General features: G+C 36.3%; 1 protein-coding gene across 1 annotated transcript in view; it reads right to left on the bottom strand.

Annotated features, from left to right (window-relative positions):
- The window catches only part of Ttn (titin), a 267,108-nt gene that overhangs the window by 98,947 nt on the left and 142,878 nt on the right, over positions 1 to 25,283 (bottom strand). The window contains 33 exon segments of the mRNA XM_033756300.1: positions 307 to 430; positions 3,884 to 4,026; positions 4,810 to 4,936; positions 5,325 to 5,464; positions 5,555 to 5,821; positions 6,595 to 6,861; positions 6,969 to 7,235; positions 7,363 to 7,489; positions 7,625 to 7,764; positions 7,853 to 8,116; positions 8,240 to 8,506; positions 8,802 to 9,065; positions 9,348 to 9,474; positions 9,776 to 9,915; positions 10,050 to 10,325; positions 10,676 to 10,954; positions 11,095 to 11,496; positions 12,018 to 12,068; positions 13,602 to 13,691; positions 13,944 to 14,006; positions 14,440 to 14,526; positions 15,141 to 15,215; positions 16,086 to 16,166; positions 18,488 to 18,556; positions 19,972 to 20,085; positions 22,982 to 23,056; positions 23,324 to 23,413; positions 23,847 to 23,936; positions 24,331 to 24,408; positions 24,541 to 24,624; positions 24,739 to 24,816; positions 24,938 to 25,051; positions 25,182 to 25,265. Of these exon segments, the coding sequence (XP_033612191.1) occupies positions 307 to 430; positions 3,884 to 4,026; positions 4,810 to 4,936; positions 5,325 to 5,464; positions 5,555 to 5,821; positions 6,595 to 6,861; positions 6,969 to 7,235; positions 7,363 to 7,489; positions 7,625 to 7,764; positions 7,853 to 8,116; positions 8,240 to 8,506; positions 8,802 to 9,065; positions 9,348 to 9,474; positions 9,776 to 9,915; positions 10,050 to 10,325; positions 10,676 to 10,954; positions 11,095 to 11,496; positions 12,018 to 12,068; positions 13,602 to 13,691; positions 13,944 to 14,006; positions 14,440 to 14,526; positions 15,141 to 15,215; positions 16,086 to 16,166; positions 18,488 to 18,556; positions 19,972 to 20,085; positions 22,982 to 23,056; positions 23,324 to 23,413; positions 23,847 to 23,936; positions 24,331 to 24,408; positions 24,541 to 24,624; positions 24,739 to 24,816; positions 24,938 to 25,051; positions 25,182 to 25,265 (4,944 nt within the window).

Genomic DNA, 25,283 nt, shown 5'->3' with positions numbered 1-25,283 from the left:
CTTGGTTAATAAAATGATAAATAGCTAATTTGATATTAATTCTTCCCCTTGCTGATTTCTGAACTACTAAAACATGCATTGAAAATAAAAGAAATGGAACAAGGAACTAAAACCTATGCCAGTCAATTTTGACTTTTTAAAAAAATGGTCTGTGAAGTATTTTATCAGACCAAAAGATAAAATTAGGCTTCTGGATATGTGGTTGACTTTAATGATCTATGATACTTATGGTGAAAAGATAATAGAGAGTCAGCATTATTTACGAGCCTCTACTTATATGCATTTAAAAAGAAGTCTTGTATTTACCTTTCACAAAGAGATTGGCTTGAGTTTTGAAATCCTTTGCTGTTAGCTGGACTTCCCCAGCATCTTCTAACTTTACATCCCTCAAAGTAAGTGTATGGACTTTTCCTTCTGAACGTGTAACCACCTAGTTTTTAGAAAAGCAAAGTTTGAGAATACACGAGACATCAATTCAGTATTGAGGCTCATTTAATTCAGTTAGATAAACAGTTTTAAAACAGTGCTACCCGGTAGTTTTATCAGATATATAGCATATATATATATATTTTAAAATTATTTTAACCAATAGTTTCTAATCTTTTAAGAATATTTTAGATTTTCAGAGTAAACTTTATATAACTTGTTAGGTGACTTTTATGTTAAACTTGCCTAAGCCAATTGCTGTTTTTATTTGTGATCTTTCAAAAATATATGCATTCATATATGTGTATGTGCCTCCATTCTTGTTAGTGGGTTTATATATATAAAGAAAGACTTTAGAAAAGCTAAAATAAAGAAGAAAAAATAATTAGATATGATAAGCTGAAAGTAGATTATTTGTTTTTCTGAAAGTAAATTTCATACTTTAATTGTGAGGTGTTTACTATGCAACAAAGAGCTAGAACTCTTCTTCTGTTTCTTTTAGCAATAAAATTTATTTTATGGTCCAATAAATATGATTAAAACAATTTGTATAATTTCCTAATTTTGTTCAAAATTGCAAATGAAGATGTTGGCTCATCTTCCCTCTTCCCATGTTTGCTCATTAATATTTAGCAATCAAATATCAATTATAGATAAGAGTCACGGAGAAGTAAAGCTAAGAGGATTGGGTGTATCTAGTTGTATGATCTGAACTTCCTAAAAAACTATTTGCTGTCATTGAGCCTGGTTTTGTACTGCCTCAGAGTTCATCTAGAGTTAAAAATTATGTATAGGTTTTTGCCAGTGAAATTAGTTGTTATGCTGATATAAAGGAATAAGGAATAAAGTTTTACTGAAGGCATTCACATTAAGAACAGGACATGGTTATTTTAATACTTGAGAATAATGAAAAAGAGCAATGAAAAGATAGGAGAGGGTAATTAAGCTATGTGCTATGAACACAGCTACTACTTATTTAAAAATATGGTCCTTGAATGGGAAAAATTATTCTTTTTAATGATGTTTCAATGTAAATTTTGGATATAAATTTTAGACTTGCAACTTATGGTTATTTAAAACAGCATCTCATGTTCTAACCCACACACAGAAGCCTGTTCTTTACTAACATATTGCTTTATCATCTGAATCCACTTGAGGCTACTTTATAGTACTCTCTGTCAGAATGTAATTGAGAACATCGTAGCTCTCAATAGCTGGTATATAATGTAGTCAGTGTTATGATTAAATAAAAAAAAGGAAAGCAGCTATCTTATAAAAATAAACCAATAAAATGGATGCCAAGATTATGTAAGGGTAATACTAAAGGTTACTTTAAAAATATTTACTTACAATGGAAATATGCTAGGGTAACACAGCATACATTAAGACTGATCAAAGTATTGTTTAAATACAAATTTATCAAAGGCTATTTGGGAATTAGCAGTCCTTTCCTGAGTTGATTTTAAAAAGGCAAAATGTAAGCTCAAGGACCTGAGTTCAACCCCTGATTTAAAAAAAAAAGGCAAAATGTAGCTCATTTAAAAAATGTTTCCTTCCCACTTGCTATTTCTATAACCTGCTTTTGCTTGTTTCATAACCTGTTATTGTTTGATCGGTTAAGTTTTAGAAGCTAAAAATTTTGCAAAAAATGAAGATGAAAAAGGTGAATTAAATTAAGAAGAACATTAATAGACTTAAACAAAACCTGTAAAATGTAATAAAATAAGTTTATTGCTTTATAGTTCATATCAAAATTCTTTTGAAAGAGACAAGTAATGTAAGAGCAAGTTCATAAAAAGATGAGGTATTTCAGGCAGCTAGAATATAGGATTAAAATTCTTATGTCTAGGGAGACACAAAGGAGCCCTTTAGAATGTTAGTAAACTGATCCTTTCTAATCTTAGACAAAAACTCCGGTGGCAATAAGAATAATACAGTTTTTATATTAGAACTGAGGCTGGTCTTGGTTTTTTTCTGAGACTGGTCTTTTAGTTTAATAAAAAGCTCATAATCTGACCAAAAGCTACCTAGCAACACAACAATGTGATTTATCCTTAAGTAGAGTCATACATTTACAGATCTCCAAAGGACCATGAAAAGCCAACAACTCTCTGCCTTTAGACATAAAATTAATTAAACCACACTTGAAAGGAAAAATGTACATTTAAAAGCAACAATCTGGAAGTAGAGACGCCGCCATCACTCAGTTCAATATTTAGAAGAGTTTGCCGTAAGTGAAGTTTTGTGATATGCAAACAGATTCTCAAGCTACGAATGGAATGTGCTGCTGCTTTTCCTAGTTGGTAAGAAAGGAGGCCAACTGCTCACTATTATCTGAATGACAGGCGGAACTTCGCTACCAGATGACTTACTGAACTGTCCTTTGGTCACTTTGGTAGGATACTAGTTGCTGGGGTTTGTATTTGAACATTAGTTTAAAGGCATGGTCTTCTAATACCCCAATTTTGTGGCTCTTAAACTGAATCCCTCTTTAATTATATTTCCTTAAGACTTCAAAGTTTGATTTATGATGAGGCCTTGATACACACTCAATATTATTTCTGGAATATTGGAGGAAAATGTTATAGAACAACATACTGTCTTCATATTTTCTCCCATACCCATGCTATTTCTCTATGTTTCAACACAAAATTAATGAATAATTATCCAGATTGTTTGGAAATGCACAATGTTTGTTTTGGGGAGAAAGTGCAAAATACATAGGTGAATTTTGGCAATATATATTTGGGGCCTATACAAATAAGTGCCTCAGTTTTTGCTTACGGATACAGTTTTGGCCCTAACAGGAGCTGGTTATGCACCAAATCTTCTTGGAGCATATTCATTCATACATGTGTGTAATAACAGCACCCCTTTTTTCTTGTCAGTACCACCAGTTGCCCTTTAACAGTCCACTTGCATTCCAGAATATGTATAGCCCAAACCACTTGAGGGTTAAAAATAGCTTAGAGAAGTGCTCAAAGAGCAGATCTACTCAGAAGTTATCTCAACTACTTGATCAACTGCCTGAAATGGAATTCCAGCCTTCTCCAGTTAATCCCCCTTATGTGCAGAACACTAGATAGCACGGAGATAATTAGTCTCAAAACTCAATGTGCACTGTTGTTACTGAGCGCCCAGTTGGCCTTTTTGACCCTGCCTATCTTCTGGTTGAACAAGCTAGCACGGATAGCTAATGAATGCTTGTCTTTTCTTCTGCAAACTAAAACTTAATTATACTTTAAATTTTTCTATTTCAGTAAAAATATCATCAGGTCACACCCCCCACACCTGACAAATGTGCCTTACAGTTTCAGCAGAGATCAGGCTAGAAGGAGATGAGGAAAGGTAGAGGAGGAGATATCCGAAAGAACAAGAATAGAAAAGTACAAGTGGAGGCAGAAGAATCTGGGCGCAAAGAGGGGGAAGACGAGACAACCATGCACACAGTTTTTACCTTGTCGCTGGGCTCCAGCTTTTTCCCCTTGAGATACCACTCCACCGGGATGTCCTCATAAGACAGCTCACAGTCAAAGGTGGCCGTTTCCCCTGCAGTCACTGTGACATCCTTCAGAGGTCTCAGAAGACCAATCACTCGTGCTTTGCGGGAGGAAAGAAAAGGGTTTTCTTTACTCATTTTGTAATTCCAAAAGAATAGACTTAGTCCTTCATTTCCAGGGTTGCTTTCTTCAAGAAGAAAAGAGCCCCAGAGGCTGGCGACTTCGAACTCCCGTGTCAAAGTGGCCCTGTGGTGCTGAGAGGGGAAAGCTGGCAACGGTTGGAGAGTGGGTATTTGTAGGGTCCCTTCTTTGGGATGTACACGGTCAGCAAGAAATCTGTGCTGCATCTGTCCCTCTTCTGGGCATCAAGTTCCTCTTGCTACATAAGGTATGTGACTTCCAAAATAACTAAGACTCTGATTGGGTGGAACAGGGGCCCTCAGTCAGAGAGCCTGTCTACTCCGTCCATCAGCCACTTTGCACCTTCCAAAAATGTTAGCCGAATGCTCCCTGCCTCCTTTCTTGAGTCTGAAATACCCATGCAGCAAAGCATTTTTCCCCCCAGTGGGCTCCAGCTGTGGGGGGAGGATGTAACCTCTGAGGGCTCTCAATTAGACTCTTACTATATGGTCATCTACTTGGAATGAAAGGACTACAAAAGCAAGAAAACAGAAGGAAGGATACATTGACTTTTGTTCAAGTGGCGATGCCAACGACATTTTCAAAACTGTAGAATGGGAATCATTTTATGTTAGGATGTCAAAGAAGTAAATATACAAAAGCCAATTTTTGTACTACAATAATATTGTGTAATTCTACTTTACTTGCATCACTTTCCACAGTAGTGTGTATGTGATTTTCAGCAAAAATATATAACACTCACGCTTAACTCTGAGGTGGGCACTAGATTTAACATTGGCAGCTTGGAAATCCACCCCACCAGTCTGATCCAGGCGGCAGTTGTGCAAAATAAGGAAGTGTATTTTGCCTTCTTCCTTAATTTCACAGTCCTGTACCAAAAAACAGAAAAAAATGTCATAGTAAATAATTTCCCTTAAAATTTTTCTTCCTATGCATGGACTATCTTGTTTAAAGGAAGATACTACAAATGATGATATTTTTATATATGAGTGATGTAAAGCATACAAGAAAGCAACATTTCTTTTAGCTGTGTAATTCTGAGCCAACTGGCAGCACCACAGAATGCACATAGCTTACACTGCGCTGGATCAGAAATAATGCAAAGGTGACCAGATCCCAGTTTCTCTCTTTGGCCTAAGGTCTGATAGAGAGCCTGAGACCATTTATTAGACGCTTTACATGCACTTTGACTTTTCGCCTGTCCTTTTCTATTTCACACACAGCTCTTAGTGTCGACAAGTTCAGAAATAGCCGTACAGGTGTCTGGAGTAATGCTTCTCCCTTGAGCTTCCAGCTGGCGTGGATATCATCTTCAGAGATTTCAGTTTCAAAGCGAGCTGTCTCAGTCTCCATCACCTCTACGCTGTGCAGGGGTCTCACCAGTTTAATTTCCCGATCTGGAAAAGTGAAGGGACAGCACGTGCCATTAGCCTCTCGGAGAAATAACCCCATAGCGTCAAGAGTGAAACACATGGAAATGTCTTTACCCTCAATGTTAAGCTTTCCGGAGGTCTGATCTGTCCCACAGTCACAGGTATACTGCCCGACATCTGATTTCAGGGCCTTCTTTAGGATTAGTATGCGCTTCTTGCCATCTGCCTTGATAACAGCATTTTTAGATGGTTCTATTTCCTTTCCATCCTTAAACCATTTCACTGGTGCATCTGCTTTGCTAATTTCACACTGAAGAACCACTTCATCCTTCTCGATGCCTGTGTAATCGTGAAGCTTTCCAGTAAAGTATGGATCTCCCTCTACAAAGAAAGCATGAATGAAAAAAGTTCATTAACCACCAAGGAAAAAGATTGTCTTCTTAAGAGGCAGTCCACAGAGTTCTGGATATATTTAAAAATTACACCAGAAGTTCTCTATTATAAAAAAGGGAATCAGTACATTGGATTTATTGAGATCAATCCATCTCTCTTATATTTTGAAGTATTTTATTAACTAGTTTAGAAGATGTTATGTAATTTCCCTTCAGTAGTGTTCCTTCATCATTTGGCTAAATTTCCATTTCTTAACAACTCTATTTTGTCTAATTTGCCTTATAGTTTTGTATTAATTACTTTTCTTACTCTAGTAATAGTTTTTCTTTAGTACTACATCTATATATTAGACTCCATGCTTAATCTTCTTGACATTAAATTGCTAAAAAAAAAAAAAATGGCTTCTTAAAGTGAATTATCTTCTTTTAGAAGCCTGAAAAGCATTTCTCTGGAACAACTTTCAAACAGTGAGCAAAGTAAGTATATACTGTTATTTTAAGTACAGCAAGGTTCAATAATTAATTGAGTTTTAATTCTGATTTTAACTGACTTTTGTGAGCCTACAACAGCATCTTCACTAAAGTCCTTCTACTTTTATGTGAAAGTGTTTTAGAAATAAGCCTGATAACACATCGGATAGTTTCTTAAGGACCAGGTCTGCTTTTGTGCAACGTAATACATAGAAGACTATTTCATATGAGAGACTCCACAAATTTCTGTTGCATTCTGAGCAGTAAAATTAAGTTTTATAAAGTACCTACCAAGCACAGTGAGTTTAGCTTCTGAACTTAATCCCATGGCTTCTACTCTAATCTGGGAGGTGTCGTCAAGAGAAAGGTCTTTGAACGTGATTGAGTGTGTTTTCCCTGCGTCGTCCATGAAGACCCGCCTGCTGGTATGGAGGCGCTGGTCATTCTTGAACCACCTCACTCGGATGTTGTCATGGGAGAGCTCCACGGTGAACACAGCGTTCTCCCTCTCTTTGGCTGTCACATCTTTAAGAGGTGTAAGGAATTTGAGCCGGATTCCTAACAAGGAAAAAGATACCTCGTTAGTTCCAGTATTAACAAGGAAATGTAAAAATAAAGACAAAATAGTATCATTTTGGGGTGGCCCATATGACAAAAAAGCTTACCTTCAATGATCAGTTTGCCACTTGTGTGTTTATCTTCTGCTTCAAACATGTATTTTGCTTCATCTTCAAAAGCAGCTGACTTGATCACCATTGAATGCCTAGTGCCATCCTTTATAAGCTCAAATTTGTCATCGCTTGTGATTTCCTGAGTTCCTTTCAGCCAGCGGAACGTTTTGGGCTCCCTGGACACTTCACACTCAAATCTAGCCTCATCCTTCTCAAAGACCTTGACATCACTGAGAGGTGTGATGAAAATGAGCGGCAGTTCTGAAAGAAGAGGATGTCGTGGACCACGTCAGAATATGCCTCCATGCATGATCCCTGGTCAATTCAGGGTCACAGGAGGAAGCTTTGCAAGGAAAACGCTGAAAGGCATCGGACAAATGGGGCATACCTTTCACTTTGAGCTTGGCTGCGGATTTAGCATTGGCTGCCTGGAAGGAAACCTCTCCGGTCATATCCAGCTGACAGTTATAAAGGACCAGAACATGCTTCTTCCCGTCCTCAATGATTTCACAGTCCTATGTAGAGGAAAGGTTAGAAGAAAAGAAAGAACATAATGTGCATGAATGGTTAGGACTGCAAATCATTAGCCAATTTTACATTTTTCCCATCAACCAACGTCCCTCCACTCTGATCAGCTGCTCTCGACTTACAGGGGAAGCAGTCAAAGGCTCTCCTTTTAACTTCCACTGGCCATGCACATCTGGCTCAGAAAGTTCAATTTCAAAGCGGGCTGTTTCACCAACAAACACTTCTACTCCATAGAGAGGCTTTTCCACTTTGATTAGGCGAGCTGGAGGTATACAAAGTTCTGTTAGTGGAGCTGAACAAATAAATTGCGGCTTCGCAGTCAGCAAATGTCAGATTTGGGGGCAACTCACCCTCCACAGTAACATTAGCTTTGGTTGTGTCTGTGCCACAGTCACACACATATTCGCCTTTATCTTTAAACTCTGCCTTCTTGATCTTTAAGATGCGGCGCAGGCCGTCGGTCTTGATGGAGTGTTTGGGCGAAGGGACGAGCTCTTCGCCGTCTTTGAACCATTTCACTGGCACATCTTTGCTTACTTCGCACTTCAGGACGATCTCATCCTTCTCAACTCCAGTCTTGTCGTGGAGTTTCACAGTGAAGTAAGGATCGGCCTCTGCCAAAAAATTTTGACATAGAATCAGGACGTGAAAACTGAAGAAAAACAGGTCTAAAATAATCACCACCTGCTCCCACCGCTGCGGAAACTGGCTGCCTAGTTATAGTTGGTCCCACGCACCTAAGACCTTCAAATGTGCCGTGGAGCTCAGGTTCTTGACTTGCGCTCTTATCTGAGATATATCATCCAGGGTCACCTCTCTCATTTCCAGTTTATGACTCTTGCCTTCGGAAGACATGAGCACTGTTCTGGTTGTGTGTAGCTTGTTATCATTTTTGAACCAGACCACATGCATCTTTTCATGAGAAAGTTCACAAACAAAAGTTGCCGTTTCGCCTTCTTTCACCGTTTGATCTTCAAGCGGTGAGATGAATTTCAATCTTATACCTGCAGTGCAATCACAGATAATATGTTCAGAAACATAATTTGCTGGCAGGAAGACTCTACTCTAATATGACTGGGTAAAAGGGGCTCATTTCACATGGTATTCATTCTCTTCAAATGGAGCTATTCCCCATTGAAAAAGTTTAGGTTTGGGGGACACGTGTGAGTTTCTGGTGATGCTGTGAAAGGAATGTAGTGGTGCTGACTGTCACACTTTGAACTTGGTGTCTTCTCTTTAAAGTGTCAGAAGCGTGTGCCCACACACAGGATGCCCCAGGCAGATCCCATCAGCTCTCACCTGTCACAAATAATTGTGCTGAGGTCTTTTTGCCTTCCACCTCTGCAGTATAGACACCTTCATCATCAAATTGAGAGTCGTTGATAACAAGAATATGTTTCTTTCCATCCGCAATGATATCAAATTTGTCAGACGCCTTGATTATATCAGGTCCTTTAGACCATATAACGTTCGCCTCTCGGGTGAGGACACATTCAAATCGAGCCTGCCGTTTTTCTGGAACAGTGACATCCTTCAAGGGCACAGCAAAGTCAAGTTCGATTTCTGGAAACCAAACATAAGGAATGAGGCTTTTCAGGGCCAGGGATTTAGCTCAGTGGTTTCGCCACCTGCCTTGCAAGCACAAGGTCCCAGGTTCAATCCCCGGTACCACCAAAAAAAAAAAAAAAAAAAAAAAAAAAAAAAAAAAAAAAAAAAACAAACAAAAAACAAAAAATGAGGCTTTTGAGAGTGTGAAAGCAGGCTTTTCATTCCATTTTATTTCACAAAGATTAAAAGCATTTCGGGGTAGGTAAAGAAGCTCTATAGGTCCTAAAAACCCCTTACCTTTGACTGTCAGAATGGCAGTGGTGATTGCATTAAGTGCCTGGTAGAGAACTTCACCAGCTTGGTCCAGTTTGACTTTGTGCAAAGTTAAGAAGCGTTTTCCTCCTTCTTGTTTGATCTCGCAAGTCTGAAAAAACAATAATTTTAGTCAGCCTTTGTGTGAGATAAATTCCTCTGTTGGAGAAATGTTTCAGATACAGATTTTCTACACAGCTTAACATTACTAACTAATAAGTGTAAGCAAAATATCTGTCATAAAATTTTACAAAATTTGTTCAAGTCGTCCTCAAGTACATCAAACCCTTTCCCCTCTCTGAGGTTATAAAAGCCCAGAGTAACTTTTAAAGTTACCAAATCTGAACATCAAACTTGAATGTAGAATGCAGTTATTTTATAAGATAATAAATTTAAAATGGGAAATTACTCACAGGTGAGGGCCTTAGAAGTTCTCCCTTCAGCTTCCATTGTCCAGGAATATCTGCTTCTGAGATTTCTGCATCAAAGCTTGCACTTTCTTTTTCATAAATGGTGACATCCTCTATTGGTTTAAGGAGCTCAACTTCACGGTCTGGATTGGTCAGAGATGAAATAATATAAACAATCTAGCAATGATTTGCTCCCACGATTTGTTTTTTAGTATGCTATTTTGCCTTATGCATACATAAAACTTATCTTTCAGAATAACAGGTAAGATTTTTATACCTCCAAGAGTCAGCTTTGCAGGGTATCTTTTCCCTTCAATTTCTACTGCATATTCATCAATGTCTTCTGGCATAGCATTCTTAATTTTGAGGTATAGATGATTTCCCTCTTTCAGGATCTCAGTCTTATCAGTTGGTTCCATGGGGATTTCATCGTATCCTTTGAACCACTTAATGTTTGGAGTATCTTTTGCTATGTCACAGGCGAAAACAGCCGTCCCCTTGGGTTTCACATGCTGATCTCGTATAGGTTTCACCAGCCAGTCTCTAATGTGTTCTGTATGAAAAGGAGGTCACAAAGAAAAACATGATTATGATCTAAGTAATCTTAGTAAATTCAGGCAAAGAAAACAATTCACAAAACTGGACATCATTAATCTGCTATGATACACTGACATTCTTCCTCTTAGATAAGATACTAGACTTTTGAATTTCAGATATTGGAAACAGTTCTTTCTTCCACTTTCTTAGTGCAATAGTAGCAGAACAAAATTTCCTAGTGAAGCATTGACCTGTTATCATTGTTCTCTTGTTTGTTTTTGAGACAGGGTCTCACTATGTTGCCCAGGCTGGTTTCAAACCTAAGTGCTCAAGTGATCCTCCCTTCTCAGCCTCCCAGGTACTAACCTACTACTTTTACACAAGATGAGCACTCCAGGTTGTTGGCATTTTCCACAGTAACCGTGTATGTCCCAGCATCAGTGTCATCCGCATCATTGATGGTCAGAGCCCGCATCAAACCGATGACCCCTGGCACAATGTGACCAGGTTTCTCCACCAAAATCTTCCCGTCCTTCCTCCAGACTACGTCACGCTCTTTGTTTAACTCACAGCTTAAGTACAATGGTTGTCCTTTGACCACAGTCACTTCCTCCTCCAGTGTTTTCACAAAACGTACAGGAAGTTCTGTGCAAAAGTAAAGTACATATTTCAACATCTTAGAAATTTTTAATGAAATAAAACATGCAAATACGACCTTTTTTGTCTAAAATAGTTTATTTTAAAAAACTTAATATAGATCATGCTCAGAAGACTGGAGAGATTACCTTCTACAATAAGTTTAGCTGTGGAGGTCTTTTCTTTATTTCCCAAACGTAAAACACAGGTGTATTCACCAGCATCAGAGAGTTGAACATCAATGATATGCAGCTTTCTATCTTTACCATCTGCGATGAACCTGTGCTTTGGACTCTCCCTGATATTGCTACCGTCTTTCATCCAGGCTGTAATGGCAGTGGAAGGGGAGACTAAACATTCAAAGATCGCAGAAGAGCCAACGGATTCTGCTTCTGTCAAGACGATGTCTTTCATTTCTTTTACGAACTTCAGTGGCACAGCCTTTAGCTGGTAGGTGAACGGGGCTTCATCAGGAGGTTTCTCCCCACCACTTCCTGGCCTTAACTTTTTCCTTTCAGCTTCTATTGGTGAAGGAGTCTTTTTGGCTACACCTGATTTGAAGTAAAATGAAAGAGTTAGGTAGGCATCACCGTAGAAGTCATGAGGTGCATACTGAGCCTCTGGCTGGGTGAATCTAGCCATCAAGCAATTACAAGACAAGAACTGAAAACTGAAGAACAGGCAATTGAAAGGTCAACTGATTTTATACCAGGCAGGAAAATGAGATCACTTAAGGAATCCAGGAATAAAATATGTATTTTGTTTCCTTAAGTTTTGGTCCTACAGATAAAATACCCAGGTTGATGTCTAATTATTTTATTTGCCATCTATAAGGATCAGGTATCTGAAAAATGAAGCTAAGAACTTACAGGGTTCATTATGTTAAAGAATGTTTGTTACATACTTGATATCACTTAAGTAATAGTACAGGTGGATAGCTTGAAACACAGAGTAGAATTAATTAAAAATAATAAGGATTGTCATAAATTTTAAAAATATTTTCCCTTGGAATGTAAAGTTTGGGAATTTAGAATGAAAGGTCTCCATACGTATGCAAGGAAATGCATCTCACCTTTGATGGGACCTTTTGGCTTGGCAGCTTCCTCCTTGGGTGCTTTGGCTTCTGAAATAAAAAGAAGACTCAGCATTTAAACAATTTTCAGAATTATTTTTTGCTCAATAATAAACCATGTGGGATGGGCCGTGCTCTTTGTTAAATATCAGTGTATAAAGAGAAGTTGGTTCATTTATATGACTTCTGTGGTGAATATTTTGATATATTCAAGAAGGAATATGCTGAAGTTGATGTTACTATGCTAACTTGTCAACGTATTTGGGTTTTAAAAATTCTTCCAGTAAGTATCATTATTCTCTTTCCACTTCTGGAAGGTTTACTGTTGGCCTGTGAGGAAGAGTTTTGTTCTTACTAGGTCTGCAAAATATTTTACATGGTTTTGTATGTTTTGGCTATGTGATCCAAGGGAATACGTTTTTGTCAGTAAGGAATAGGCATAGAAAAAAAGAGAAACAGGCCAAAAGTTACCAAAAGCCTTTCTTTTTAGTGTTAAAGTTGATTGGACAAACAAATCCAGGGAAGATCAAGGAAATTAGCCCAAGGATAGTACATTGTGTTTGTCTGAAATAATAAAGGTACCACATTAAAATTATAAAAGTTTAAAAGAAATAATGGTAAATCAGTGATAAAGTATATCATAAATATTACAAATTAAACTATAGCCAAGGGCCAGGGATTTAGCTCAGTGGTTCCGTTGCCTGCCTTGCAAGTTTGATCCCTGGTACCAAAAAACAAAAACAAAAACAAAAACAAAAATAACCCCAAAAAACTGTAGCCAAAAGAACTTAGTATATTTTTTATGCTATTAAACACAATAAAAGCCCAAAATTTTGAGATAATTTTGAAAAAAAAATTTAAACAGATTAAGTAACACGCTAAGGGCCAAATAGGATACGTATTGATCAATGATTAATAACAGCACATCAAATCACTTTTAATTTTGAAATTATCACCTAGCTGACAAACCACTGAACATACAACTAAAAAGTACTTAAATTTGTACTTGAGATGCTATAAAATTAAGTTAGAATAATTAAAAAATTACTGTTGATCTGAATCTTTAGACAGATTTAAATGCTGGACTCTGTTGTCTTTTTTTGTTGCGCTGGTAAAGTATACCTAACAAAATTTACCATTTTAGTTATTTTAGCATACAGTTCAGTGGTATTAAGTACACTCACAATGTTGTGCAACCCTCAGCATCACCCATTTACAGAACTTATTCCTTATCCCAATATGTAGTCTTTTAAACAAATGAGCAATGATTCCTGTGGAACACAGAGGAAATCTGAAGTTTCATGGGACTCCTGAATGTGTTTCTTAGAGCATCTTTTGTCTCCTTAGCCTTTGACAGCCCTAAACATATTCGCGGCTTACAAGCATAGGAAAGAAACGATGAATTTCAAGAATGTACAGTCTAGTCAAAACACATGGAGAGAGCAGATGAATGAAATTTATCAGATGGTCAAGGTGTCAGGCTTTATCATAAAGTCCCAGAGCTAAACATGATGCTTATGCTTTAATGTAAAGACGGCTGAAATTTGAACCAAGTGCAAATGAAGCTGCAGGATAAATAAGTACCTGCTTTCTTTCCGACCACTGGCACAGTCACTGGGGCTGCGATGGGGGTTGGTGCAGGCTCCACAGGAGGTGGCTTTATGGTTTTCACTTCTGTAGAGAGATGCCCATTGTGTTACTACAGAACTGTGATTTCCTAAAACCCTATTTGGTGGCCTAATTGCCTTTTCTGATCTAACCTTGAAATCTTCAAATAACTAATTTTTCAAATCGTATATTAAGCATACGAAACATTAGAAATTATTTGATATACTGACTTGCACTTAGTTTTTAAAAATTAAGTACACATAAGTTGTATAAAGCATGAAGGAATACACTCCTGTCATTGAGGGTAATCTTGTTTACCTGGTTCAGGCTTTGGTTTTGGTTCAGGCCCAGGGAGAGGTATTGCTGGCTTAATTTCAGGCACTAAAATAATTCACAGTAATGAGCAGGTTATTACAGTATTTTTGAATTTTTTCATAAAGTCAAAACTAAAATTAAGCAAGCTTAACATATCCTAGAAGATATGGGAATTCATACACGTGTAGTTGTCAGTTACTTATTTGAAGCTTATTTTTCATTTTTAGACCAAATATTCAAAAAGTACAATAGGACAACTTACTGGTTTTAATATTGCTATTCAATCATTGTCTGTTAATACATTTTTTTCTAGTAATTTAACAAATGAGTGCTTATTCCCAGAGAAGAGAAAAATGGCAAAAAAAAAAAAAGATATATGTGATGACCAGATCAAAGTCACTAGTTTAAGACTCGAAGCTAGATGACAGAATAGTGATAGTTTAAGCGCTATGGACTCCCATTTCTAGAGGCAGCTAAGCAAGTATCAGCAAGTTTATACCTTTTGTTGGTTCAGGAATCTTTCTTTCCTTTTTAGTAACAGGCGGAGGTGCTTCAACCTCTTCAACTTTCGGTGGTGGGGCCGGTACTTTAAGAGAATAAGATTGTATTTTCTAGTGTTAAAATCTGAACACTTAGAAACCAACTTACCTGAAATAGCAGATAAAATAATTTATTTTTCATAGTCTTTACTGATGGTTTTTACAAAAACTTTATATTTCACTGATTTCTATTTTCTCAACTCTGCCTCAATTCATTTTTATTTCATCGACTTGTCCCCGCCTCCCTTTAGCTTTTTCTCTTGCTAAATCACTTGTATCACAGTTTTCAATAAATATACTCTTTAAGAGTAGGTTAATAATATCAAAAGATCAATTCATTTTAAAAGCCCCTAAATTTGGTGAAACATTAGCCACTGCCTTCCCATGATATTATTCTACAACCTATTTCATTCATTTCCTCTGGGAGAAGTTGAGAGGCAAGGGAAAAATAATGATGTAGTATAGAGAATACATGAATGAATTTGGGAATTACTATACAAATATTTAAACAGAAAGCAGACAATGAAAAACATACATTACATACAAATGAATTATGAAGTGATGTTTACGTTTAACTTCACTTAGGTTGACAAGATAAACCTTTTGCTAAATGTCTATTATATTAAGAGATAATTTCACAAATTACCATTAAGATCCCTACCTTCTGGTTTTTTAATTTTTTCTACTTTTTTAGGTTCCACTTTAGGTTCTTCTTCTTCGGGTCTCTTTCTTAGAACTTAAAAGACAAAAAGGTTTATATGTAAGCCAAGACAAATGAAGATGCTGAACAAGACTGACAAATGGAAATTAGGTACAAAGCAAGGAAAATGAAAAGCATGCAAGCTAGTACCTGGGAAATTGGCATTTACACACATGAAAGAAAATCCAGAATTTGTTATGTTAATTCATATATTACTAGAGATTCTATTCAGAGACAACTATACAGCAGAAATGGATCAAATGAATAATGTGAATGGTAACCAATTCTAATAATAATTCAATGTTAAAGTTTATTGAGGAGTATTTAAATAGAAGTTGAAATTTACTTAAGGAGAGTTATCTAAAGAAATGTGACCTAGAAATCTGTAATTTCATATGGAGGCAATGTTAAAACTTGATTTACTTGAATATCTTGCTTTTCATTAATTTTTTGTTTTGCTTCTAATTCTTAAACATTTAGTAGAAAATCACACAGTCTTTAACAAAGGTTACTTATTAGTCATGGTGATTCTGTGTCATACTTTAACATTTAAATACTAAATTTAGATTGAGATAATTTTGTGTATTTAACAGATTTAGTGTATTTTATTTACTGTGTGACTTGGTTATGACAAATGACACTCATTATCACTGTTAGTTTAGAATATTACAAACTTAGTTATGTTTATTAGCATTATAAATATCAAAACACTGAATGCTCACAAAATTTGTCTTCTTTTTTAAAAGATTGGGAAATGATAGCATCCTTAATTTTTAATGAACTAGAAATTTTGATAAGCAGAGAATCTCATTCAATGAAAATCAAGGGTCAGAAATATTTTGTAAGCTTTCAAGTTGATTTGTTTTAGATACTTAAAGCTGGTATCACAACAGAAAAATACTATACCACTTTTCAGAACAACTTCTTCCTTGGGCTGAGGTTTAGGTTCAGGAAGTAATTTTCGAACTTTCTTTTCAGCTCCAGGCACTTAAAAGAATATGATTTCAAATTTTGAATGGAATTCACATAAAAATGGAATTTCAACAAGAAAAAATGTTTCTCCTTCAAACTGCTTAACTATAATGTGTCAAAAACAATTTTTGTTGTATATAAATCTAAAGAATTTGAAAGCAATTAATATACATCAAGTTAATTCCTCTACAAACATCTGTACAAACCAGAAATATGAAATTCAGCTGCATATAAATTAACTGCATGTAAATATACTCATCCTGATGAATACAGAAGATTCTGGTCCTAACTGTATGAATCTTTCATCAAATTACAAAGGCTCGTGTATTGCCCAAATCTATGTTGGTGTCTCCCTGGCAATTAAATTCATTAAATTATATTGGCAGAAGTTAGTGCCATCGCTCAATCTTCCCCATCGATAGGAAGAGACCCTAAGGAATCTGCTTTGTGCCCTTGATGTTGGGAAAAGGCCATATTTCACTTTCTGAACAGAAGTACACTTTGATAAGGTCTCCATTTTGAAAGAGTACTAATTTAAAATTATTGAAATACAAAATTTCCAAGCTAACATTAGAAGCTTGTTTTTTTTTTTATGAATTAGAAATCTTGAATTTAAACTACAACAATCCTGCCGGGCATGGTGGTGCATGCCTGTAATCCTAGCACTCGGGAGGCTGAGGCAGGAGGATCGCTCTGAGCTCGAGACCAGTCTGGGCTACATACTGAGTTCCCGGTCAGTCTCAACTACATAGTGAGACCCTGTCTCAAAAAGCAAAACTACAACAATCCCCAGGAATTGTCAATTAATTTCCTTTTGCATCAACAACGAATGCCAATTCTGGTGGGCGATGCTATTTTTTAGAGCAGCCTGTTATTGCTATTATAGTCTCCAACGACTACATAAGAAAACAAAAACAAAACTCTTAGAGATAACTGAACCATTTTACCTCTCTATGAATGTCAGTCAAACTTAAAACATCATTTATTTGTGCATGTGACATACTTATTCACTCATATGAACCCTCAATATTCCTACAAAATTTTCCATTTGGTGCTTAAAGGGGCACTAGAAATTCATTAAATAGATTTTTACATGATGGAGATAACATTGCTTACATTTTTATGAAGAGTTGAAACACAAAAGGTAAGTATATATTTCATTTAAAATAAACATGTTTTGTAATGTCAGATATTTTAAGTAAAAATTTAATAGTTAAACATTAAATTTTTCATCCACAACAACTTGTGCTGACCTTCATTACTATTTGAGTTACCAAGATTCTTACTGTGAAACAGCTTTAATTGATTAAACTTCTATATCTAATCAGTGCAAGGTGAGATGGCAAAATACACACTTCCTTTACTTTTATAGCAGACACAGTGAAAATATATCTGTGCAGTTGTTTTCCATATTATTATTTTATTTTAAAGATCTTATTGATGTCAAAACCCAGGTGTAGAACATCACTGTGGCTACCATTTTCAAAGTCATTTTATGTCGTTATGTTCCATTTTAATGTTTACTAGTTAATATCTATGATAAAATTATTTTGTGACCTCCATTTTGTGAGTTAGGAAATATGTGATTTTTTTTTTGACAGTTCCAGAGTGACCAAGAACAGACTCAATTTCTGGGTTTGGAGAGGTTCATTATGTAAACAGAGTATTGCTATCCACTAACCTAACTGGAAGAAAAGGTTATTTTAATAGTTATTTTCTAGAATTTAATGATATTTTTATTTGGGGGCTAATTTTATATAGGGAAAAGGCTAAAGAAAAATAACTTGACAAGTGATAAGCAGCGATAATGAAACTTTCCTAAAATATGAGATCTGTACCCCTGAGAAAATGTGTTGGACTGAGTAGAAGAAAGTGACTGAGACGTATATCATGAGAAACTCCCTGTGAATCATTTAATATAGAAGGAAATAGGGTTATGAGTGCTTATAATGCTGATCAAATTGCAGATGCTTGGTAAAACTCCAGAGCTTACTCAGCATTTTAATCTAAGATGTCTCCTGGTATCAATTTCAGCTGAACTATAAAATTTATTATTTTGAAGTTTAGAAAAAAGCAAGATGGCATATGGGGATAAGACAAACAATATCCATATAATGCATGAAACCGATGGGAGACGATGGAAGCCACACCCATGAGACAGGAGCATAAAAGCCACAGAATACAAGAAATGAACAAGATTACTACTGTGATCTTTAAAAGGAGAAGCGGGGAGGAAAGAAGGGTGGGAGAGAGAGAGAGGTTATGAAGACAGAAAGAGCAAGGAATCAAATGAAGAGATAATACATAGAAATGCATTATCCAGCCTGCAAAAATACCTTTCACTGGTGTAAGCTCCACTTTTTCTGGAACTTCGGGTTTTTCAGGAACTTTCTTCTTTGAAACAGCTTTAAAGAATATGATCTTACTTTTATTATTTGCAGATTTAATTTGAAGCAAGTGATCAAGATTTTACTACAAGAACCAAAACCAAGCTTTGCTTATTAGCAGAAAGCATTAATAACAGCCAAGAGCAGCCACTGGAGGGCAAATAAAAAGTGTTGATACCATGAAAACATATTTATGGTTCTCCTCCAAAGTTATATTGTAAATTAGGACTGGTTGAGAAGATGATTTTTATTCTTCACAGGAAGAAGACATTCTCCTCTTAGTAAAATTTTACCTTTCAGGAGATGCATTTAGCGTGTGTACTCAAGAGTATCGCCCAAGAAACAGGTAATATTTTAAGAAATGTTACCTTTTTTGCATATGACCTAAAACCCAGGAGAGCTGCAGAGGGGCTAGAATCACTAGAAACAATGAACTACTCTGAAAGATTCTGGTTTTGTAGATACGTATGTATGAGAAAAGTGCTAATCTAAGATTATATCTAGACTATTTCAGCTTCAGAAATCTTATAACATTGCAAATTTCTTATGAAAAGAAGCATTGTGCTTTTTTCAGTTTATTTTAAATTTTTATAGATTTTAGTATTTTAGCAATTAGATAATATCTGCATCAATTCAACAGGTTTTTTTTTTCTTGCAGTGCTGGGTACTGAACCCAGGACCTTGCTCTATTATCATAGAGACAAGCACTCTATCATTCAGCTATCCCCAATAACTGTATAAATTCAAGGAAAAACTAAAACAGAGAAACAAATATATAAGGCTTAATAATGAGAAAAGATGCTGGATATCAAATCCCTTCATAACCACCCTTCCCAGTGAACCTAAGAACCACCAAAGAACACAACTAGGTTTCTATTAAAAAAAAAAAAAAAAACTTCAAAAAGAAAAGAAAACAAAAAGTGTAGAACAATAACAGGTTGTCATATGCTTTTCTTTCACGGTACATGAGCATGTGTCAGCTACCAGACACCGTAAATAGTATATTTGAAAGAACACCTCTTTGAAAACAATGTTTTGGCTTTTATATACACTTGCTACTGCAATATTAATATCTTGCCAAGATTTTTCAGACGTTCTTCATGCATAAGATTTCAATATATGCATAGCAATCACGGTTTGGAATATAAAAGACCTTCCTCCCCACTCTACATAAAAAAGTTAGTCGGGGAGCTTCTGCATCCAGATGTCAAGATGATGCTAACAGCAAACTGTCTGACATATGGTAGAGCAGGCAGCTTGACAAGGCAACCCAGGGCCCTTGGGGCAGCAGAAGCACACGTCTCCAAGCAACTATCGTAGTACCATCCTGTCCACCCATACACACTCTCAATAGGAATACATCTTTTGCAAGCCCCACTTCATGTGGCAGGACAGAAGTTTGAAGCGGGTCAGTAGGGTTTTGTATTTTATACCTTTAAGTTGGAACATTTTCTCCTTTACATCTTCCTTTGGTGGAGGAGGAGCAGGAGCCGGGGGTCTTGGTTTGAGTTTTGGTTTCTCAATAACCTTCTTTTCAGGTTCAGGTTCTTGAAAGAGCATTTTAGGGATGTTAGTATACATACATGCTAGCATGTATATACAATATATTTGGCAGAAATTTAAAGAATAAGTAAAATTTTTTATATGTAATATAATGTCCAACATATAACATAAAACAAAACGATGCCCAACATAAAACATAAAATAACACTGTACATAGGTGATGAGACATATAGTAAAGACACTAATAAAAACAATAAAAGAAGCATTCAGACAAGCTACATCTGACGTGAGATAAATAGTACAAATTACACAGAAACACGAGAACAAGATGCACATTTAAACAAGTAACACCTTACATACAGATGCAGAGACATGTAGAATAACACGAACCATATATATTTCAAGATGAAGGATATGATGGAGATTTAAGTCAGGGTAACTGAATACCTGGTACTGGTATTTCTTTTGGCTCTGGTTCAGGTTCAGGTTCTTCAGGCTGAATATACTTTTCCACTTCACGTTCTTTAAAGGATGTTGACAAAGGATGTGAGATTGTAATGCAAAGCTCTTCACACAGACTCATAATTTCACATGCATGTGAAGATTAAAGTCACAAAAAACAGAAGATTCACTTGTATAAAGTAAGAGGTAAGATGTCCATTTTTTTACACTTGTACTTTCTACTAACAACTAGTTTATCCCAGGTAGATGGGAAATGAGATGACTTTAAAGTTTTATTAATGAGTCATCATTTGAGGATGTGATGCAACTATTCCAATTTTGCTTCAGGAAACTGAGCCTCTTGGAATTATTAATTACCATCAAGAATAACCAAATTAAAGATTCTAGTAAAAAATGTGGAATTCTTCTGTACATAATTTGCAATTGGAATGTCATCCTATAAATACTTATGTATTTCTACCAGGAGTTTTTGAGAAATTAAAAAAAATTTATATATATATATATATATATATGTATATATATACCTTCAACAGGGGGAGTCTCTTTTATACCAATGGTTATGGATGCTTTTTCTTCATATGTTATTTCCTCTGGTGTCTCTTTAACTTAAAAAAACAGTATTTCATTTTAGACTACATTCAGAGTAGAATAGTGTAATTGCTAAGCTGCAACGTGTCATTTATTTAAATATCCCTGAGATACTAATAACAGCAAGAGACATGACATGAGACAGACAACAGATAAACACATTAAGATCCCTCTCTCAGTGCAAGATGATGAAGACAATAGTCATAACTTTTCAAGATTTATGGGGCAGCCATGTACCTGGGGAGGGTGGAGCTTCTGGTTCTTCAGCCACAGAAACAGACACTTCCTTTTCTGGGACGATGTCCTCAGGCACTGCAGATACTTTAAAGATATTGATTTGGTTGACTGTTAAGACTTAGAAGATGTACAAGATTTTGCAAAGAGCAGATAAAGAACATGGCAGAAAGAGCTTCATTTATAAGGCTTCCCGGGGAAGATGGCTTGGCATGGTGCTCCTTGGACATCTTAATTTTTTAAGTGAAGATTCTCAGCCTTCTTCATTTGCTCATTTTCTGTGTACCCCTTGCAGGAAGGGTTTCCCACTGGACTAACTTTGATACTTTAAAAAATATTATTTAACATTTCTGTGTAAACACTTCCCAGTGCTCAACTCTTATTTCCATGTGAGTTCTTTCTCCAAAATCTATATTTCTGGTTCTGCTCTTTGTTAAGCTCCTAATGCCCATTTCTCAACTTCTGTACTTGAAATATTAAAAAAAAAATTCACTCTCTTCTTTCTATTATCAGCCTAGGAACCTAATGAATCATGCTCTTGGCCATTTAGCTTTACCCTGTACAATTAATCTTGGATCTTCAATTTCCCTGATTGCTTTGATAACAGATACCAACTCTATCTCTCATGTCCACTCCATTTTGTCCATTTCTACCATCACTGGTTTTGTCCAACTCTTATGGACAAATTACTCTGGCTCTTCACTATTATTATTGTCTTTCAATAGGTTGAGTTGCTGCCAATTATCTAAGGCCCAAATCTTAGTACTTTGAACACTTGCATCAAAACCTTGGAAGCTTTCTATTGTCTATGCCTACAAGGTAAAGTATAAGCCTTACACTGACATCCAAAGAACTTAAAAGTATGACTCCCATCTTTATATCTAACACAACTTTCAAGATATTCAACAGTCAGTCCATACTCAAATTATGTTTCCCTAACAGTCTTTGAACTTCTTAGCACCTTCTACCACTGCTTTTCAGTATGCTTTTCCCTTTGCCTAATATACTATTTTCCCCAATTTCTTTGTTGTTGTTGTTGTTCTAAGAATTAAAATGCTTAATGAATGGTCAGGGAATTATATTTCTTCGTGGTAGATACCTTTTTCTGGGCGGACTTCTCGTTTTTTGGTAACAGGCACAGCAGGTTCTTTCTTTACTGGAACAAGTTTCTTGGGCAGCTCAGACACTTTGAAGATATTAGTTTCGTTTTAAAAAGTGTATTAAAATGTTATCAATAAAAGCTTTATAATTAATGGAGCAACATTAAAAGTATAGAAACAAAAGGAGGACACTTTTGTCCCTGCTTTGTAATACAATAAAAATTTAGTGGATTATACTTTAAGATATTAGAATACTTTCTAAAGAATTACAGTATTACTTATGACATGAATACCTTTGGTTTCTGGTGGTTCTGGCTTCTTAACAATCGGGACCTTCTTTACTGGGACAATTTTCTTTGGCATCTCAGGTACTTCAAAGATATTAGTAGCATTTAGTAACAAAATTGTAAGACGTAATTTAACATTAATTTTACAAGTCTGCTCAGCAACATAACATAGATAACAATAAATTACCACAATACATCATGGCACATAATGAAAACATACATTTTTGACACACACACAATGCTGAACATATTTATTTTAACATCTGTACCTTTAGGAGGTGGAGGTTCTGGCTTTTTGATGACAGGAAATTTCTTCTCTGGGATCTTCTTGGGCTCCTCAGGCACTTGAAGAATAAGAACTTCTTTTAGAGTCAGATGATTACAAGGACAACATAAATGATAAGAAATGAACAAAAAAGACCACACATTTCTCTTTGGTGTGACTATTATAAAATTCTGTAGGATCAAAGTTCTATTTGTGGGAATAACTGTTACTCTTGTCAGTGAAGTCAAATTTCAAGCATGGAGACAGAAGATAAACATTTTACTTTAATAAGTCGGACAATAAATATGAAAATCGTGTTTTCCATGCAATGGATCCTGCCTTGTACCTGGTGGGGGCGGGGCTTCAGGTTCCTCCTCTTCCACAGCAGGAACTGGCTCTTCTTCCTCAGGAGCAATTTCCTCAGGTTCTTCATATACTTTAAAAATATTAGTTAATTTTACTTCAGTGGATGGAGCAAAATTCTGAGGCATGTGCAACACCAAAATAATAAATAGCAATGTAGATTTTTGTTCTTATCAATTAATATCTTCTCCTACACTGTTAAGATGAAATCTATCCAGTTTGTCCTGACCTTTGTGCCTATGAATTTGAATGCTTGGAAAGTCCTTTTGGTATTTAATACAATTTAAACTGCAAGACCTCCCTTCTTTCTGTGTACATTACAAAAGCTGTATTTAACACAGCCATGACTGATATAGTTACCACTGACTAATAAGGCCAGATAGACCTGAGAGCAGCGCTAACTTAGAATGATGAAGTAAGACAAGTAAAGAACAGAGAATGACCAAGAGACAACGAGTTAGGAAAGAAAAGCAACAAAGCTTAAATTTGAAAGCTCATATGTGTACCTTCTGGGGGAGGAGATTCCGCTTTCTCAGGAACAGGAACAGGGACAGCTGGTTTCTCCTCTATGACAGGTTTCTTTGGCACCTCTGGCACTTTAAAGATATTAGTTAGTTTTACTTCTGGGTAGTAGAGAAGAAGTACATGAAATTTATAACACATTGACTTCTCATTTTGTTCCAAGAACTCAGGGACAGATTCAAGGACAAAATTCACACTGAAGTCAAAGATCTGCCCTTGTATCCCCACCTAAGTGGGGAGGAAAAGATGGACTATTTAGAATCACAATACCATATTAGTAAACTCTTCCAAAGCTTGTAAAAACGTACATCATCTTTTTAAAAAAATTACTGATAAAAAACCCATATAACTCCTAAAACCTGAAACTAGCAATTTGGTAGTCATATGACAAGGATTGGCAAGAGTTCCGTACTAGGTGACTTCTGGGACCAAGCCTGAGTACCACAGAAACTCATTAGTGAAATGTACCTTTAGGTGGAGGGACTTCAGGCTTTTTGGGAACAGTTACTTTCTCTTCTGGAACAACTTCTTTTGGAACTTCAGGCACTTTAAAGATATTAGTATTTTGACATTATAAATAACCGCCAGTAAACATCATCTCATTTACACAGAACAAATCATTTTTTAAGAGTGGGAGGCTGTATCCACCTCCATCCAATAGAGGACAGTCACATGTACCTTTGGCTGGTGGAACTTCTGGTTTTTTGGGAACCACTTGAGGCACTTTCTTTTCAGAAACAATTTCCTTGGGTACCTCGGCAACTTTAAAAGATATTAGTAATTTTTAAGCTCACAGCGTCAATAAAGGATGGAAATCATTAAGTAGAGCAGTGGAAAATAACACTTTAGCAACATTTTTCTGGCGGTGAGAAATACCTTTCACGGGTGGTGGTTCTGGTTTCTTGGCAATGACAGCTTTCTTTTCAGGAACTGGCTTCTTAGGTGGAACAATCACTAAAGATATTAGAATTGATGTTTTAGGAGGACTGAAGATGTGTGAAAAGAGACATAAGTTCACCAAGCACACAACTGAAGGGGAAGGGTCAGCTGAAGATCCTAGCAGCTTGCCAAGTACCTTTTGGAGGTGCTGCAGGCTCAGGCTCTTCTGGGACTTCAACCGGCTCAGGCTCTTCTGGGACTTCAACTGGAGGCTCTTCTGGAGCAATTTCCTCAGGTTCCTCCTCATACACTTTAAATACACCAGCTCATTTCAATATTATAACCAACTAACATATACGACACATTCTGCTAAAAGAATTTTCACAACACAAAGGAGACAATCTTTTGAAAGACACGAATTTGAGCAGTTTCATTTTTACCTTCTGGGGGAGGACTTTCCGGTTTGGGGGGAACAGCTTCAGGCACCTTCTTTACTGGGACAGTTGCCTTTGGCTCCTCAGGCACTTGAAAGGTATTAGTAT

The sequence above is a fragment of the Fukomys damarensis genome, unplaced genomic scaffold (genome assembly GCF_012274545.1).
Source record: "Fukomys damarensis isolate Sample0158 unplaced genomic scaffold, DMR_v1.0_HiC HiC_scaffold_26, whole genome shotgun sequence".
Classification (NCBI taxonomy): Eukaryota; Metazoa; Chordata; class Mammalia; order Rodentia; family Bathyergidae; genus Fukomys; species Fukomys damarensis.
This window is presented reverse-complemented; position numbering and strand designations above follow the sequence as displayed.